At 26.9% G+C, this 20,503-nt stretch overlaps 1 protein-coding gene across 1 annotated transcript in view; it reads right to left on the bottom strand.

Moving 5' to 3' along the window:
• Cul5 (cullin 5) overlaps positions 1–20,503 on the bottom strand; it is an 82,917-nt gene that overhangs the window by 21,525 nt on the left and 40,889 nt on the right. Inside the window, exons 5-12 of the mRNA XM_067269746.1 lie at positions 19,869–20,010; positions 15,673–15,893; positions 10,817–10,910; positions 10,332–10,462; positions 4,775–4,882; positions 3,415–3,479; positions 2,021–2,153; positions 1,193–1,324 (exon numbers count right to left, since the gene is read on the bottom strand). Of these exons, the coding sequence (XP_067125847.1) occupies positions 1,193–1,324; positions 2,021–2,153; positions 3,415–3,479; positions 4,775–4,882; positions 10,332–10,462; positions 10,817–10,910; positions 15,673–15,893; positions 19,869–20,010 (1,026 nt within the window). The remainder of the gene's footprint in view (positions 1–1,192; positions 1,325–2,020; positions 2,154–3,414; positions 3,480–4,774; positions 4,883–10,331; positions 10,463–10,816; positions 10,911–15,672; positions 15,894–19,868; positions 20,011–20,503) is intronic.

Genomic DNA, 20,503 nt, shown 5'->3' on the forward strand with positions numbered 1-20,503 from the left:
TCTTGCATGTAGCATCTAGCACTTGTTGTGTCAAAATGATATCATTATGCCACATTCTCATATGTTGGAGTTATGTGAACAGAAGCTACTAAATATATTAGTTTTCACAATACAATATTATATTTATTGTTGTGTTCTTTTTGGTTAGTTGGTAGAAACAACAAGTGTTAAACCTTTTCTTTTTTGCTTGAATAGTTACAAATCTAAACTGCTTCAACATTAGCAGGTCTAAAACTTAACAACAAATACTGTAGATAACCATCTACATCATTTACTAACAAAGCACTGATCATATGAAATGATATATTGGTAAGACACAAATTATAGTTTATGCCTTACCAATGAGGAAAAAATGCCAAGCTTACAGAAAACAAGAATGGATGGTCATTAGCACAGAGATAGTGTGTTTGAATTACTACCAGAAAATTGTGATTCGAACCTAATGAAAAACTATAGTAGGTCCTTTTAAAATTTGACACATGTATGCAAGATTTTGTTAGTCAGACAGATAGATTTATTCACAAAAACAATTTGACAATGGCAAGTGGGAGTCAATCCTGAAATATGTGCTCCAAGAATATGTTGAAGATAATCTTATGTAAAACTATGTTCAATTTTGGTCATCAGTAAAAAAGTGATTGAATACAACAAAAGATATTGATTTTAGTTGAATACATTAGTATTCTTAGACAGCTGTGTCTCCTATTATTTTTATTCTTAATTAAAAGTCTACTAATAGGGAAAACTGAAATTTAAGTACACTTTCAGTATATTTTAGGTATTTATCAAAAAATTTTGAGTATCATTAGAGCCAATTCACAAATCCTTATAGTAAAAATTTTGTTTAAACTTTGTAGATTAGCAATATATAAAATGTTATATGTTGGTTGTAATATTTTAATCCAAATAACTGGTTCAAAAAAAAATTAAACAACTATATTTTGTGAATAAGATTCATAATCCTTTCTTTAAACAAATAGTTATGATTAAATTATTCAAACATATAATATATAAGTTAAGGTATTAACCATAAGTTTCCAGCCATTCATAATAAATATTCTATTTATTTATTCAAAAATATTGATAGTGTTAAAAATTTTCTGAATTTTTTGAACTGGAACTTTCAGTAGATAAGAAAATTATAGAAAATTTTAGATTAAATTTTCACAAATTTATATTTAGAAGAACTTACTCTTAACCATTCTACCATATTTTCTTCTTTTTCACTATCAGCTGATGAATCTAGAATCAGACGTCTTGTTAAGTGTGCTTTATGATACCTCATAAAAACATCTTTATTCTGTACATATTTGAGTACAAGCAACTAGAAAAAAACACATGATTTACTTCAAAATCATAACATATATATATTTATTTATTTATTTATTAAATAAATGTATTAGTAGTAGTATCAAATCAATGAATGGTATCTATCATCTTTTTAACAACAGAATTACAGTATACATTGAAAATCGAATATTTTCAGCAACAAAACTTTCTTTCTTCAGAAACAAATTAAGAGAATTCAAAGCTTAAAATTATCATAAAAACATTTATAATAACTACATAAATTAACTAGTATCAGTTTCGTATACAATTAAATAAAAAATAACTTGTATTTATTGTGTACTTGTTCAGTTCCTCCTCAATCTACTTACTGTGTTATTCTATACACTTACATTGTAAAAATGAATAAACTGCATTATGAAAACTAAGTATTTTTAAACCCCACACTTTTAAAAATCCTGCACTGTACATGTAATGACAACCATAAATTAAACACACATTTTTAAAAACTTTGTCATAATAAGTATTCAATAATCACTTTTTTTTGACAATTTTTGATAATCAGTTTACAGTTTAAAGTAATTTCATTGTTCAGGGTGTCCTTCAGAGAAAAATAAATTATTTATACTTTATTATGTGAAACATATTAAAATTTAACAATAACTAAAAAATTACTTTAAATTAATTAATAAAAATAAACTTATTATAAGATTACTTTCACTTTTAAACTTACAACTTCTTTTAATTTTCCTTCGATTTCATCTGATGTAAGTTTTCTACTTAAAGGTGTCTTCCTGAGTAACATATCACAATAATTTGCCAATAATTCTGGACATCGAGATTCTGGTTGAGTTTTGTTTCCAACTCTGTGAAATAAAATATAATTGCAAATATAAAATACTAATATTAGAAAATGTATTTCATAGATTTATTTACAAAAACTATTCAGTTATTTAATGAAGTTATTCTATTTTAACCTAATGTACAGTATATGCTTTAAATAATAGAAAATTTATATACAGTCAAACACCAATTTAGTACCACCACTATTCATCATTAAATATGACACTAAATCAAGTGTGGCACTAAATTGAGGCATATCATCCCATCTTCAGATCACAATAAAAATGTTACATTATTCACATAAGTAAAATGTTCAATGTTATTTTTAGTTTATGTAATATTCAATATTAACAAGTAACGATTGTTAATCTTCTGTTAATGTTTTAAACTGTTTTGATTTTTCACCCAATTTTCATAATATGAATTTTAAATCCATTTGAATGATTTATTCTAGTTTGAACATGAATCTAAAAATGCTTTAAATACTAAAAGAAAACCCTTTTATACTTTATATAGCAATTTGATGTAAAATAACTAGTGAGTTGTACTTTTGAGAAAAAAACAATGATAAAGTGGCTACTACAAATATAACTGTGGCAGAGTCTATCACAACATAATACTCACAAGGCATTGTAAATGACAAAGTAGATAATAGATTTGATGATTTGTAAAAGAACACTCTTAAAATATAAATTTTTAATGCTAATATTTTTAAAATTACTAATGTTATATTTAAATTAAAAGAAAAATGGTGGTGAATTCATCCAGCTTAATATTATTCAAAAAATTAATAATTTTGCTACTTATTTTGCTTCTTATGACTTATTTGATGAGTGATACATAAATACATAAAATGATTAATTCCAATTAATATTTTAATAAGAGAAATAATCAGTTTCCTATCCCATTTCATTATTCTTGTTTCCATTCATAATATTTATTCCAATAATGTATCTTTATATCTGGAATAAATTTTTGTCAAAGAGGATACCATTGAAATACTTTACTTAACTTGTTCTTGTTTTTGGCTGATTTATATTTAATAACTAAATTTGCATAATAATTTGAACAGCCAATTGAATGCTATCAAGATCAATTCTTCTCTCTAAATGTAGACAATGTTATACTTTAAGTACTTGTCACTGCAATTATATCCAGTATTGATACAAGCAAAATTGAGTTAGTAGGACAATTTTTTGTTTTTTCACCAATGTCACCAAAAGTTGCAAAAGTTTTTAATAGAGAATACAATTAAATTAATAAAATTTATTTGAGAAACAGTACCCTTTTTGTTTGGATGGTAATTCTAATCTAAATACTGAAGTATCATTTACAACTTTCTTGAAAGCCTAAATAGAATAAATAAAAAATAAATTTTCATATAAATAGTCATTTAAACAGCCACATTCAATAATATATATATATATTAAACAATGTGTAATATAACATTAAAAATATAATTGACAAAAATTTTAAATCATGTAAAAAAAAAAACAAAAGTGATTTCTGTAATAGTAACTATATTTTTTTAAAATTTTTTTAAAGTTAGAAAGAAAAATATAAAATACAAAAGTTTTTAATTAATTCATGTTAATATAACAATAATAAATATTTGTGGTAACTAATATTTTTAATAAAAATAATCAATTAAAGGATAGGATAAATTTTTAATTTTCATCTTAGAATGTAGACTTTGATAAATGATAAAATGCAAAATTGTAAACATGGATCTTTACACTCTTTCTAATATAAATTTTTTCATTTTTGTATGTACAAATCATGAAAACTGATACATATCTTATCAATTTTATCAATCAGATTTTAAAAAAAAGGCAAAATAAAACTGAAAGAACTAAAAAAAATGTTACTTTTTGGGAGAAAATATTCTAAAATATAAATTTTAAATTATAATGGTTAAAATATCTATCTTTTAAAATTGGGACTTTTACAAGAAACAGTAAATAATATCAAATATACTGTATTAAGCCAAAACAAATATCATGATAAAATTAATATTCTAATATATGATAATAAGCTATCAAATTTTACATTAAAAAATTGTTTCTATAATTATTTATTAACTCTTTGTTAATGAAAAACATGAAAAGTGCTGAAGAAAATTAGTGATAATAAGATTATAAAAAAGAATATTCTAATATTGGTCAATGAATAGATTATTGGTTAATGAATAGACAATTGCTTATCTATTATTTGAATACCACTATTAACAAGCTTAATTTTAGTAAAATTTACTGTTATATTAATTTCACATTTATTGTATCATAAATATGCTTCAAAATAATGTTTAAATTTTAGTGAATTTCTTCTAAATATTACAATCTTTCAACTGTACCATTTTTTGGTAAAAAGTCTACTTACACTCTAAAATTTTGTGTCAGTTAATCAATGAATGAGTCAGTGAATCAGCAAATAAGCCAATGTAGCTTTATTATATTAGATAAAACTGGTTAAATTATTCAAAAGTAATATATATTTTTGTATAATTAATTCTTTGTTAACAGAAAAAAATTTTTTTGGACTCAACAGTCTTTTTTATATTAAGTTCTATTAAGAATCTTCTAATCTTTTGATTAAAGTACCAATAAGTTAAGCAGCAGAAATTTTATATAAAATAAAATCAAACCTTATCTCGTGCTGTTAAAAACCTTGGATCATCATTAAATGCTTCTTTGACTAGCTTGCTAAATCGTATAAAAAGTTCTAATAGTTGCTCAACATATTTTTCAGAGTCCTAGATAAAAAAAAATATATGTATATAATATACATATATAGCATTTGTTCAACAAAGATTAAAATTAATAATACAAAATACCTATATTATATTGTAAAAGTACTTATTGTGCAAAAGTTACAATAATAAAAAAAATATTTAAAGAAAAATATAATTATTTAGAAATTTATTGTAACACACAATAATTTAATATTATGGTAATTGTTATGAGTAAAAGTTATTTTTAATATAAAGAATGATTTTAACTGGTGTAAAAGACACTAAATTATTTATAATTTAGTGTGTAAATTATTTATAAAGAATGATTTTAACTGGTGTCTTTCACACCAGTTAAAATCATTCTTTATATTATTCAGTTAAAATCTTATTGTCAGTCAGCACTATGTGACAGCTTTAATGAATGAAAACTGTAACTTTGTATATTACAAGTTTCTTTGAAATTATTTTAATAAAGTTTAATAAAAACTTTTAAAATACTTAATTAAAAATTGCTTATGGTGTTTATTGTTCAAGGTTTAAAAGACAATGGCTCCAATGCACTTTGAAGTGCTCATTGAAGATATATCTTAATTCATAAAATACTTTAAACAGAATAATAAATGCTTTTCAGAGATTTAAGAAAAAAAGCAAGTAAAAAACATTACAAATCAATAAAAAAAATTAAGAAAGATAACCCAAAATATTTTTTTTGTATTTTATGTCAAGTTCTAAATTAATTTTTATTCAAATTTTAAATCTTTTCATTATCATCTTTATATATTCATTTTAATAATGAATGTATAAAAGTGTCAAATATTTGTTTTATCAGTGTCCTCAATTACTAATGTAAAAAATTTTGGTATACAGTAAAAACTGCTAGGGCAGACAGCCATATTTGATGGGCACTTGTCAAAATGGGCAAAAATTTCTGGCACAGAATACTTTATACATATAGTCTTCGTATAAGTTACCTGTATTAAACGATCACCTGTGTAACGCAACTGCAGGCATCGATTTTTTGGTTGGAAACAACATACAATGACAGTAATAAATGACCACTTCCACTAATATATCTAGTCTAAACTATTGTTTGAACCGATCTCAATGTTTCTCCCTCCTAATATAATGAATTTGTCTAAACTTTTGTTTGAACCCACCTTGGGCACTTCTCCCATTCTTAAAATTAGGTGTGGGTATTAATGAATTAGTCTAGCTACAAAAGAAATTCATTTCAGTTTGTTCAAAAATGTCCAAAAATGAAAGAAACACAAAGTGCTGTCATTAGAAGATCATGTTAAAGTTGTCAGAGAAAATGAAAATGGTTTATCACAATGGCAATTAGTGGCAAAGTTTAACTGTGGGAAAACACAAATTCTCAAAATTTTGCAACAGATGAAGTCGATACTGGAGGAATGGGAAACCAATGGAAACAAGGATAGCAAATGAAAAAGAAAGCAGCCAAACAGATAAACAAATTGGTATGGGAGTGGTTTCAAAAGGCAAGTGCTAAGTAGATTCCTTTGAGTGGACCAATCATTCAGGCAAAAGGACATGAATTTGCAGAAAAATTCAGCATTTCATCGTTTTGCACCAGCAATGGATGGCTGGAAAGTTTCTGGAAGCATCATAAAATTGTTTATCGTACCTTGTGTGGTGAAAGTGGTGACATAGATTGAGTTAATGTGAAAGATTGGAAACAGCGTATTCTTTTGATATAAAATAGATGGATATGATTTTTGTGATGTCTATAACACAGACAAAACCAGACTTTTTTCCCATGCCATTCCAGATAAAACTTTAATAAAAAAGGGAAAAAAGTGTTCAGGAGGCAAGATGGCAAAACAATGCCTGACTTGTTATGTTTCGCTGTAATGCATTAGGAGAGAAAGAACCAGCATTGGTTATTTCAGTCATTTCAACCTAGATGCTTTAAAGGTATTGACATCACAACTTTGGGCGATGTCAATAGGTTTAAAGACTGACCTGAAAAGCCAACTCCAGAGCTTGGATGACAGTAAACATTTTTGTTTCTAACATTGTGTGTTAGAAACAATAGAAATACAACACAGTTTCAAGTTATCAAAGTAAACATTTTTCAAGAATGGTTAGAAAAATTAAATGAAAAAATGAGAAACCAAAACAGGAAAATTTTACTTTTCCTGGACAATGCCATCTGCCATCCCCCAAGATTTCACATTCAAATGTTGACTGAAATTTCTTCCTCCTAACACTACAAGCCACCCTCAATCATCAGATCAGGGCATAATCCAGAAGTTTAAGATACTATACAGAAAAAACTTGTAAAATTTTTGCTTGTTCAAATGGAAAGTGCTGAAATTGTAACAACTTGCTAAACAACTGACTGTTTTGGATGCAGTTAAATAAATTAAAAATGCCTGGAAGGAAATAAATTCTGAAACAATCAGCAAATGTTTTAGAACATGTGGCTTTTTTCATGATGCTGCAGATGCTCCCAATGCTGAAAATATTTTAGAAGCGGAACTTCAAGAGCTTTGTACTGCTGCACAAATTAACGACATTGTAGCTACTGAAAATGTTCAATGCTTTGAAGATCTGGATGATGACTATGAGGATCAACTTATGGTTAGGGAAAAGACTAATCAATGACTATCACAAACAACAAAAGACAATGACAACAATAATGACAATGGAAAGCCAAATGATGTTCGAACTTTTTCCACTATCAGAGACGCTTTCCACAATTTCAAGATTGAAAGCAACATTAAGACCACAACTTTTGGAAAGCATAGATTTAATTGAAAACAAGCTTGAGGAAGTCATCATAAAGCAAAAGTTAAAACAGGTTAGACAGACTAAGGTAATGGAATTTTTTAATAAGCACATGTAGATATTGTCTAGCCTGTACATGTAAATTTAGTTTATTAAATTCTATGTTCTAAATTGCTTTAAAACTATGTTGTATTTTACACAATTTTAAATACAGGTACAGTACAGCACCTACATACAAGTGTACTGTACATACTGTATCCTTACTGTCAATTTATTGTACTATAGACCCATGGTTCTCAATCTTTTTGAAGTCAGGAAACACTAAACTTTGACATTTTCTTCCATGGAACACTTAAAATACATCAGCTTTAAAGCAAAGGTGGCAAACCTTTTTGAAATCAAGAGTGCACTTGGTCTACTATTTTATGTCATTGGCATTTGCTGATTACATTTCCATACAAAAATTATTTTACATTGTATTGATTTTTCTTTCGCAACAATTTTTAATTGTATATTTGGTTTATTCACAGAACAGTTAAAGTGGCTCCGCAAACCACAAATTGAGAACCACGGGAGCTACAGTATTTTCCTTAGGGGAATAAAATATTGTACACGATACAATTAATTGGCTGATCTCATAGGTTGATAAAATTTATTTTATTTATTTATTTTTATTTTTTGAAGCTCATATACAGTGTATGTGTGATAAATAGTTTCTGTATCAACCTACCTTATTTCTGCAATATTTTTAGAAAAATAATATCCAAGTAATTTTCACACACAAAATATTCAAAAAACAATAAATGCATTAATGCAAAAATCAGTTTTACAGTCAACCTTCCTTTTTCGATTCTGAAATGTCATTGATGTAATGAAATCATATTATGAGAAAAAATAATAAAATTGTTTTATTATTAATTAATAATTTTTCTTATTGTACTTAAGAAAATATTAAATATTTAATTGACAAGACTATGTCTTGTTCATAAAATCGTACTGCCTGCTGTGTTACCAGCTTAGAGGTATGAAGGAGTACATGTCAGGAATTGAAATTTGGCACAGAATATTAGGTGCCCAAATCATGCACACACAAAAAACCCAGACTTGTAGGTAGTCAGGGGACCAAGAACAAAAACAAAATAAAATACAAAATGGCGACACTTTCTACAAACAGGCAGTAGTGCAAGATTTGTGCATGCGTTGCTCATTGGTAAGTTGTAAATACGAATATTGTGAAATCAAATTTTGACAAACACGTGCATTGGGAAGTTTGAAAAGCAAATGTTGCTAAATTGAATTTTGACAAATGAGTCTTTGAAATAAACCCATTTACCTGTCCCATGTTATTCTCCACATATTTCTAGTTGCCACATGCTAACTTTGACCGATTGACCAGAGATATCTCGTTTCATCATCAGAACTTTTTGAAACTAGATGGCATGTTGTTATAATTTTATATTAAAACTAACTTCTGAAATATAATTATTTTTTCTTTTTACATTTACTAATATATATATTTCGTTTGTGCAAAATAAAAAATAATTTCAAATAATACAATAACCACCACTATTTTTTCAAAAATGGGAAATTTTCACATTGACAAAATTCAACCTGGGGTGTCATGCAACGGAGAGAAATTTCAACATTTGGTAAGTTAATTTCACTGAAAATGCATCGTGGATGACCTTGTGGTCGGTGAAGTTTGAATGATTGCGCTCAAAACCAGTGATACCAAAGATAATTGGAGAATGAGAATGAGACCCGCTGTGAGTGTCGAAGTGATCCCGCTTAGTAGTGAGTCTCCGAGACATAGTCTTGTCCCAAATATGACCTTGCCGTTTTACTTGTTTTATTTTAACTTTAAAAATACTGTATTTTTTTTTTAAACTAACAAAAACCAGAGTGGTAGAGAGAGACAATGCACTTCTATATCGATGACATAATACATGTAACTGAGGAGCAAACGAAGATAATCAAGTTGAATTAATTAAGTCGGAAAGAAGAAAGTGTGCATTATAATCAAGAAAATGCAAATACTGTATTAATCTTTAAAATATTGATATTAAATTTGTCTTAAAAATCATGACAAATCCTGTTAATGAAGTTATCTGATAAGAATAAAATATCAATATAGCTCTATCGTTGAAAAATTCACTTATTTTTGTTCACTTGAGTTTTGCTTAGTAGAAATGGCTAAAAAGTGTGCAAAATATGTGCAGAAATATATTACAGCACCACCTGTTTTGGACAAACACTTGTCTAAAAGACCACTTTTTGAAAGGAACTGTGTGTGGTCACCATAGATAGGTTTTACTGTATATGAAAAGGTAGATATTCTTTAAAGCCAAAGTTAGCAATTGCTTAAGTGCTTATGAAAGTCATAGTTCTGAATCAGACAACACTGATGATCTATTCATTTTTTTTTAGACAGAAACTTAATGTTTATGAGACTGATAATGTAAAATTCTTTCCAGAAAAATCTTGGAACTTTTAGAGAAGTTGATTTCCCAGTTTGAAAGGTCAATCGGCTTATCAAGCAATTGACCTTTTAAGAAAGAATATCCTTTCAATTTTCAAAATAAAGCAAAATATTCTGAAAACTTAATTATATTAATTTCTCAATTTTATTCTTTACAATCAATTTTATTCTCTTTTACAATCTTAGTATATCATTAATAAAAAAAAAATATTTTAAAAGAAACTGAATTTATTAACTTACCTGAGTAATAATATCAGCAGAAGCAAACATATCTGCTAATCCTTGGTCAACAATATGTAGTTCTAAATCACGAAGCATAGGAGTTATTCCATCAGGAACACGATCCATCAGTTTGAACATCAGTTGTAACCCTAAATATTTGTTACTGTTATTAATAGTTACATTAATAACAATAAGTGTATAAACTAAATTTAAATTTTTTTTATTTAATGACAGAAAAATTTTTCTTAAACATTTTAAAATATTTGTAGATTTTAAATACACATTTGTGACACTTTTCATTAAATACATCCAATATTGAAGTGTGGTTTATGTATGATATTTTCATGTCAACATTATATTTGCATTAATATGTTACAATTTTTAAAAATTAATAAAAAGTTTAACACATTTAAAATAACCATAAGCAATTTCTAAAATCATTTTAATGCAGCATTTATACAAATTGAATTTGCTATTTAAATATTAAAGACATTTAAACTTACTTTCAGTTTCATTATATTTAATCATATTAGGACATTCAGCAAGTGTAATCTCTTTAAAGGCTGTTACCAAAACATTTACACAACATTCTGTTAGCTATAAAAAAAATTTAAAATATTTTACTCAAAAGAAAATAATTATGAAAAATAAATAGAATTTACTAAAACTTAATCAGGTAAATAAATTAATAATATAAATTACTTAAACTTGATTAAGATGATTTCCCAAATATTTAATTTTCACTATTAAATGAAAATTAAATATTTAGTAAATTATTTTAACCAAATAATAAAATGATTGGTAAAAACTCCCACAACAGATTCTGTTAAAAGCTGAAATTATTTTTGTATGTTTTCAATCCTGTCCATCTTCAAACAAAAAATTAATATGCTTTTTCCCTAAATTTCTTCTTTTCCTAAAGATTTAGTTCATATTTTCTTCAAAATAAAATTTTAAGAAGTGAATATTTTGTTCTGCATTCTATTTTAGTAAGTTGAACTGTTTGAACTTGTACGACAACCATCTCATAAATTGGCAAACTAAACAATACTTTAAACTCCATCTAAAGTTTTTGACCCTTTCTAAATGCTACCATCAATCTGTTACATTTGGAATAATCTTTCAAATGTATTGGAAAATAAAAAATTTAAGTTTAATTAAAGTAACATTTGGTTTTCTGATTTATGAGAAAATTCAAGTTGGTATTTTAATCAGTTTCAATTATTTATTGTCTTTCCTAGAAAGAGATAAAACTGTTATGAAACAATAAAAAGTATTAATGATGTTTATTCTTCAAAGAATTTTTTATTTCTTTGATCCTGAGATAATTCATAATTAAAAATAAAATTATACTAAGATTAATATTTTTGTATAGTGCTGAATGTTAAGTACCTGACTTAACTGAGCAGATATTAACTGGATAATCAAGTACTCACACTCATGAATACCAATTTAAAAAATTACATATGTATACAAAAACAGTCATGAGTAAAATAATTTTTAAAAATAATTAAATTATAGTAAACGTGTAATAATCTATTTAGCTGTTTTAACTTAATGTCTTTCTAATAAATTTTATTTTTTTTTAATCTTTAAATTGATTAAAATTATCAACTGGTAAACAATATTTCTTTTTAAATCAGTGAACTATTAAAAGTTTAAAATAAAATGTTTTATTACAGAAAATTATTTATTCCATTCTTAATCCACAAACATATAATTATATGACTTTAAAACAGAAAAATTAAGTTTTTAAAATTTATTATTCATTAATAAATCCTAAAAATCAATCAAAACTATAAATTTATTAAATGTCTCTCTTAATAAATTTGTGAAGTTCCAAATTTACCAAGAAAAATTTTATAAAATACATGAACAAAATTTAACTTGATTCTGACCAAAAATCAAGTCAACTTAGGCCTAACACCCAGTGTGGAAGCTCTTCTACAAATTAAAACACTTGTCCCTGGTGATAGCTGACTGTGTCATCCATTTTCTTTTTTCCTAAAAATGGTAAAACTACTAAATTATCTAATTGGTTCAGCAAGACCAACTGACCAAAACTCCAACCTTGATTGCTCAGTCCTTAGAAAAGAATCACAAGGTTGGAGAATAATAAAAAAAAGCAGATAGTCTCACCCAGAGAGAGTTGATGTAGAATAGGTATTCAGAAAGTTGAGAGCAACTTAAATCAAGAATCATTAAGTCAATGAAAAAAGTCAAAAAGGGTGAAAAAAGACCTTTGGAAAAAATCTTTAAAAACGTTGCCTAATTACAAAAAACGGGCTCCAGTTTCTTCCAACATGCCATAACTGCAGAGATGAATAGTGTAACAAATGAGGCCAAGGCTACATATTTTAGAAACCAAGTTCTAGGATAAATTTAATCTTTCAGGTGAGATTGAGGTGATGCTCTTTCTCATAAATATTAAAAAGAATTCTTTTGTAAATTCGGTTAATGTGAGCCTAGGTATACAAAATGGCGGCACTTCCGACAATCTCGAACGTAACGACCAAATAACGTAAGAAGTAGAGGGCACTGTTAAAGATTGTGTTGTGTTATGCAAATTAATTATTGCAATGCCCCTTGTGAAGTGACATGGTATAGTAAATTTTGTGTTAATACTAGATTTGAGTTATTTAAAAACCATAACGTTACATTATAGTTATTTATTAATATTATTTTGTTAAAAATGGAATCTTTTAATATTAATTCCGAAGCTTTTTGGGCTGAATGCACTTCTCAATCATTTTTTCTAATTGTTTGAATCAGACTTTTCCGAATTAGGTATTGATACCAGAATTGATAAAGGTTTTAAATTAGCAGTAACGTTAGGAATACAGCATGTACAGGATGTGTGTAAAAAGTGTTCTAATTTATGTAAAATAATCTATCGAATTGACCGAGAATCTTGTGCGATGCAATGCCAAACATGTAGAAGCAATTCTTCAGCTTTTGAAGAAACATTCAAAGGAAAATGGAGTAAAATTTCATGGAATCAAATTCTCTCATTTATGTGGCATTATATTGGATTAGACTGCTCTACTACCACAGCTGCTTTAGCTTCAGGAATATCTAATAGAGCTGGAATAGACTGGTCGAACCACATCCGTTTTGTAATGATGGTGGCTATGCATAATCTAACTACATTTAAAATTGGCGGACCAAACAAAACTGTAGAAATAGACAAAACAGTCATATGCAAATGCAAATATGAAAAAGGACAGAAATTGAAAAGTACCAAATGGGTTGTCGGCAGAATATGCAGAGAAGACAAGAACCGCTTTATTTGTCAAGTGAATGACCGATCAGAAGTCACTTTAAACTGGATTATATCTAAATTTGTTAACTCAGGGACTACAGTGCTGACCGATGAGTGGAAAGGTTATACGAACATAGACAATCTGCATGGAATCGATATTGAACATAGGACTGTTAATCATTCAGAAAACTTTGTCAATCCAATAACTGGCAATCACACACAAAATATTGAAAGACTCTGGGGTTATTTAAAAAATAAAAAAAAACCTACCAAAACATTATACTGATGATCTTTCCAACTCCTACATGTATGCATTTATGTACAAGAAGTTTTTAAATTGGCCATCCAAAAAACCTGGCGAAAGATTTTATATATTCTTAAAACATTTAAGAAAGATATTTCCTGGATCTGGAAGAAATCCCGAATGGAAAGAACCTGAGACTGTTCCTGCCGCTCCTGTTTCTACTAATAAGAAAAAGTGAAAAAAGAAACATGCAAGAAATGCGATGTTGCAGAGAAGAGCGATAAAAACAGTAAGAAAAAACAAAAACAGACAGATCAAACAGAATCAACTATTGTAGAAAACAAGCGTCAGAAAAAGGGAAAAGAAGCATGTTAATGTAAGTAAATGTGTTTTTTCAAAATAATTTTTATTTATTTACATATCAAAAATTTAGAATAGGGATTTAGTAACTAATAATCCGCGAGGCCAAATTTGCATAAATATTTGCCACCGAGAGTCGTAATCAAGATGGCGACCGGAAGTGCCGCCATTTTGTATATCTAGGCTCACATTAACTGTAAATTCTTCTTCTTTTTTCTTAACTTAATATTTGTTTTCATATATATATATATATATATATATATATATATATATATATAAGCATTTGTTATTCTTCATCACTAACCCATGCAACACTCATCTTTCACAAAATAATATTGATAAAATCTGTATGTTGAAGTTTACCCAGACCATCTGTTCAGGCCTGATGTAATATATTATATACAAGGACAATTCAACTTCAGTCAAGAATTTCAGCAATGCCAATGGATATGTTGCATAGTGCCAATTTAGGTTTCTTTCTCTAGGTTCTCCCCTTCACATGCTGACACTTCTCCCATCATTTTGGCAACAACACTATGTTTGCAGTATAGAAGTCTTTTTTTAGTGTCAGACCCACTACATGACAAACTCAAAGATTCACTCAGAGTTCTGAGTGAAACATTTGTGTCTAAAGATTCCTTCAAAGACCCAAACAGGTTATAATCACACAGTGACAAATCCAAAAAATTTCAATCCTTCTTGCAGCTACATCTAGACCAAAACTACCACCACATAAATCACAAATCACACTTACATAATAGTAAACAATTAAAAATGTAAACTTGGCAGTCATCATAATTTATGTAAAAAATGTGGAGTAAATTATGGCATATGCCATATTTATAATTTTTAATTGTTTACTATAGATATTATATAAAATTTTAAATAATACAATCTTAATGTAAAAGAACAATAAACATGTAAAAATTAAAATATCTATGTAGTACATTCACTGTGTAAAAGCCTTATGTGAGTTTAAAAAAGTACATACAAAGTTAATCTAACTACAGCAATAAATAAATATAAAAATCAGTGAATGTGTGGCACTTGTTTGTTATTTACCTATCTACTCTACAAATAACTTTCAGTTGACTGATATTTTATTTAACTTTACCTTGTTCAATAATTCAGTTTTCCTTTTTACTTAATATAAATCAAAAACTTGTTTGAAATGACAATTATTAGGCATTTAAAGAATGAATCTCTTCATCTAAATTTGAATGTATTTTTATGTTTCATGAATTCTTATTTATGTACACACTCCCAAAATTAAATCCCATGTAAATCACATCCCCTTATAAAAATTAGTGAAATGTGGATTTAATATGGCATAATGACTAATACTATAATATATAAATTAAACTTTATAATCTTAAAAAAGTTTAAAAAATATTAAGAATTTAATTTCAAGAAATAACTTCAATGGTAATTTTCTTCTTAAATAAATAAATAAAGGATAAATGCTATTTACAAAAGTTATCTATATTACATACTGCTTGAACAGATCCAAAATATGATTCTAAATATTTTGATGCTCGTTGTTCCTCTTCTTTTAATTTTTGATCTGCATATCTCATATAATTTTGTACACCATTAGCCTCTAAAATTTGTGGTGCTTTTGCTCGATAAAATGATTCTGTAGCCTCAATATAAGCTCTCTCAAAATTCTCTCGATAAATCTGAAGTTTATCTTCAGTATTTGAACAGAGATTTACTGTAATATTCATAAAAAAGTTACTTTGAATTATTTCAATCTTTTTAACCAACATTATAGTTATATATTTATTAATATTTTATAATTTAAAAATAAAATAATATTAAATTCAGTACCTACAAAATAATTTTTTTTAAAGACTCAGTTTTACTATTTTGGAATTTATTTATTTTTTTAAAAAAATAATTTTTGTTAATATGCCAAAAACATCTTATCTGACATTGAAATAAAATAGATAATATGTACATTAAAAAATAAAATAAATTTTAAAAAATATAAGAATATATTTCAATTAATTTTATTCCATAAAAATGTATAATCTAGTATATAATAGTAATTTATGTAAATAGTTTCTCTTTTAATGGACTAACTGAAAAAAGCATTTTGTTTTATCTTTCTGTAACTACAAAGATATAAAGCATAAATGACTTAAAAAACTTATTAAATATATAATCCACAGAATAATAATTTGGAGAAGAGTTAATTCTTTTGTGTGCAACAATGTATATTTATAATCAAGCTGATATAACTCAAAAATTAACTGAAGTAAAATGATAATATTGTAAGCTGCCTCAATTTGTATTTAATATATATATATTAAATTCAAGCTGCACTGTTTTAATCAAATACAGGAAAACCTTCCTAAATAATTTCAACATGCTTGATTATCAATTAGCACAACTGAATAAAATGATACTATCTCTCACTTTAAGCAGGTAACTATGGAATTGTTTTCCTTGCAGTCTGAGGAAAGAAAAACTTAAACCATGGAAGCTGCAAGTGCCACTGTGAGTGACTCATGCATTATATGAGTGTAGACAAAAGAGAATGTCACAACTAAGGGATTAACTTCAGTCTATGATGGGATAAAGAGCCAGTTCAAGAGAACTTAAACTGGCTTTGATCACATGATGGACGGCAAAAACATTTTGTTTGACAGAGCCTAATATGAAAAGTGCAGAATTAGAGAAATTTTGATAAGGGATCAGCACCTATTACAAATTGTATGTGAAAATGAAATTAACAATACTGATCAAATAACTTTAATTAGTTTGCAAAATAATAGCTAAATAAAGTATATTTATGCAATTATTAAAATTCATAAAAAATAATTGCATAAATATACTTTATTTAGCTATTATTTTTTATGAATTTTAATGTAAAAAGAACTCAAAGTTCTTTAAAAAATAAAAAACAAATTGCTTTGCTAGTCCATCTTTATTTACAAATTACACTCTAGCACTTTCAGCAACCAAGTTCATCATCCTTGACTTTTAATGACTATTCTCTATATATGTATATATTTATTTAAGCTATATTAGAGAATAGTCATTTAAAAATCATTATTATTATATATACATATATACACAACCGTAACAAGAAGTATTTGAACATGATATAAAAAAATAAAACTGTTCAGTTTAATCTCATTCTACAAGAAAATAAAAATGTAATGTTCAAAACAAAAATAGTATGTTTTATTCAATGGGCTATTAAGTGTTTCTCACTTTAATCTGAAATGAATAAATCAAACCATTTTCCCAAAAAAATATTTTACATAAAGCAGTATTGGAAAAAGTTTTTGAACATACAGGAAGTTGGGTATTTGAACATTGTTCAAAATTTACAGATTTGAGCATTCTAATTTGAATGGAAGAAACCATTAGTTTTAAGAGATGTGTTTGTGTCATTTTCTAATTTAGCGATATTTTACTTGACTTTGCTTAATTATTGGCCCTAATCAAACAATTTAGTAATGATGTGAGAAATCAAATTATAAAGCTGCTATAAAATGGAAGAAAAAATCAGAGAAGTTGCAATGTGTTAACTTAGTGTGTCATTAGGAACTGTAAACTACACTTGAAAAAGTTTAAAGACACAGGAGACATAAAAAAAGCATGTCAGTAGTGTCATCTTAAAAACACCAGCAAGGCTCAAAATTGCCTAGTAAAAAAAAAAATGTTTAAAAAATCAAAAAATGTCTTTCAAACAATTAAATGCAAAATGGAAGAAAAATGAAGCAAATGTTTGTGACAGAACAGTAACAAATAGGAATAATATGAAATTTTCATTATGTAAAGCCAAAAACACTGACCAAAAAACAAAACCAATTATTTAAAATGAGCAAGGTAGTATAAACAGAAGACTGCCTTGCCCATTTTAAATAATTGTTTTTTGTTTCTTGGTTATTTTTTTTCAGATGAGAGTCATATGTGTTGGGTGTTGTGATGATGCAGGAAAATTCATTTGGAGACATGCAGAGGAGAAAAAAACATGAATTTTATAATCAGTTTATTCATATTTCTGAATTAAATAAAATATACATGTTTTTCTTTTTTTGATTAAGCTACATTAATAGTAATATTTACATATAACATTTACAATAGATAATATATATATATACACCATAATTTTGTGTGGATAATCAACAGGTTATCAGATTATTCTTTTTGATGATCAATTCCATGTTATAAACTGAAGTTCTTTTTAATGTTATCTACATAAGTTATCTATGTTTAAAAAGTAAATTCAAAAGCAGATATGAAGTATACAAAATTTTTCATTATCTGTTGATTTAACTTGCAGTTAAGAATGCATGCAACAGCTTTTCCTTGTGTAAACCTATTAAAAGACTCATTAAAAATATAAAGGAGGTGTGCATGCCATGCCAGGATAAGATGCCAAAGAATCTCCATCTGCAAAAATGTACTGTAAGTTCTTCTGAACTAAAAAGGGAAAAAACAGAGAGATGAAAGAGCAAGTGCACAAGTTATGCAATATTACCTAAGTAATTTAAGTAAACGAATTCCTACAAGTCATCCAAATCAGATGATTAAGTTAGTCAGTAACAGTCCTGATCGAAACACTATTGTGTACTACTAGCACATCATAGACACACACAAAAGAAGCAGTAGGAAAAGAAACAGCAACTGCAGGAATTTATTAGAAGAATTTGGTATCACCAATTTGGTACAGAATACTTGAAGAAATTCATCCATTCTACATCATAACACTGCAAAACCATTATTAAGACTCAAGATGGCCCTATAAAGTTATGCGATCTCATTCAATAAGAAATAACTGCTCTTGTTACATTTTTTAGGACTACTTACACTGTGGACTACTTTTTTTTGCTTTCATAACTGAGTGGTATGACAGCAAGGAGGTTAGGCATTATACTATTATCTTAAGGACTTGGAATCAAATCCAAGTGAGCAATCGCAGAAAATTTTTCATATGATGGTCTGTCTCAGATTTGTCAGGCCCTGTTCTTCACCATCCAGTCACCCCTTGTGGCCTGCTGAACCACATTGAATATAATCAGAAAGACCCTCTTAATGACTTTTAAACAGAAAGGAAAAAAAACTAAATGTAAGTGCTCATTAACAGTATTCGTATTAACAATATTTTGCTGTAATTTGAAATAACATTTACTTAAGTTCAATACAACGTAACATTATAGTAATAAATTTCATTTTGTTTTTGGTTTATTCTTGGTTTTTTCTCTGAACTACCCCATTTCACTTATTTTTAATTATATACACCGTACAATGAACTGCTAATATAAATAAATGAAAGAAATAAGAAAAGTGAAATATTTGAGACAATAATTTCTAAATTGTATACTTGCAAGTACTCAGAGGGGGTAAGCTGTACGATGGTATGAGTTATGCAGAGGTTTTGTTTCCATTCTAGTAACTTCTATGGAATACATGCCAATGCAAATTATACATTACTGTGAGTTATCTGCCCAAAATTATGGTAATATACTTTAAGCTATATTAATAGAGATATAACTTTCTGAATTAACTACAAGTTATATATTTAATTAATTAAAATTAATATAGCTTTCTAAATTATCTAACAAAATGAATAAAAAAAAGTTTATTAAAATTCTCTACATGTTGGATTTTGAAAATTACAAATAATCGTAACAATTATAAAACATTAAATATTTTTATAAAAAAATTTTACCATATGATTCTCTTACTCCAATTACCAATTGAGAGTCAAATGCTTCACCATTGCGTTCCGCATGGACGAGTTTCATGGCACTATTTTGAAGTCGATGTTTAATATTACAAAATATACTCTGATTCCAACTATCCAACATAAGCTGAAACATTTAAATTAATTTTAATATAAAAAAATTAATTATATATTAAATTTAATTAATATAATATAAACAAAAGAATTATATAGAATTATAATAACAACACATCATATTAACCCAATAAATATAAATTAATACACAACCAACCATCAACAATAATAATCAGGCAGATTACAAGCAACAAATATTAAATTTGGAAATTATATGATAAGGCATTATGCACCATCTATTGACAAAAGTAGTAACTATAATTTTAGATTTTTAAATTTAAATTTAGTGTAGTCTGGAAGAAAAGAATCAGCCCAGAGTGGTAATCGTAATGTTAAATCAATGGAAATGTATTAAGTGGTTTAATTATCACTGATAACATTAGTTGGCAAAAAATGTTTTTTACTCCCTGTAAAATTTAGAATAATTTAGGGTTTTGATATTGATGACTCCAAATATAACAACCAAATTGCTTTATCACTGATCAATGATATGAGAGAAAGATTAA

This window comes from Centruroides vittatus, unplaced genomic scaffold (assembly GCF_030686945.1).
Source record: "Centruroides vittatus isolate TY-2023 unplaced genomic scaffold, ASM3068694v2 contig_357, whole genome shotgun sequence".
Taxonomy (NCBI): domain Eukaryota; kingdom Metazoa; phylum Arthropoda; class Arachnida; order Scorpiones; family Buthidae; genus Centruroides; species Centruroides vittatus.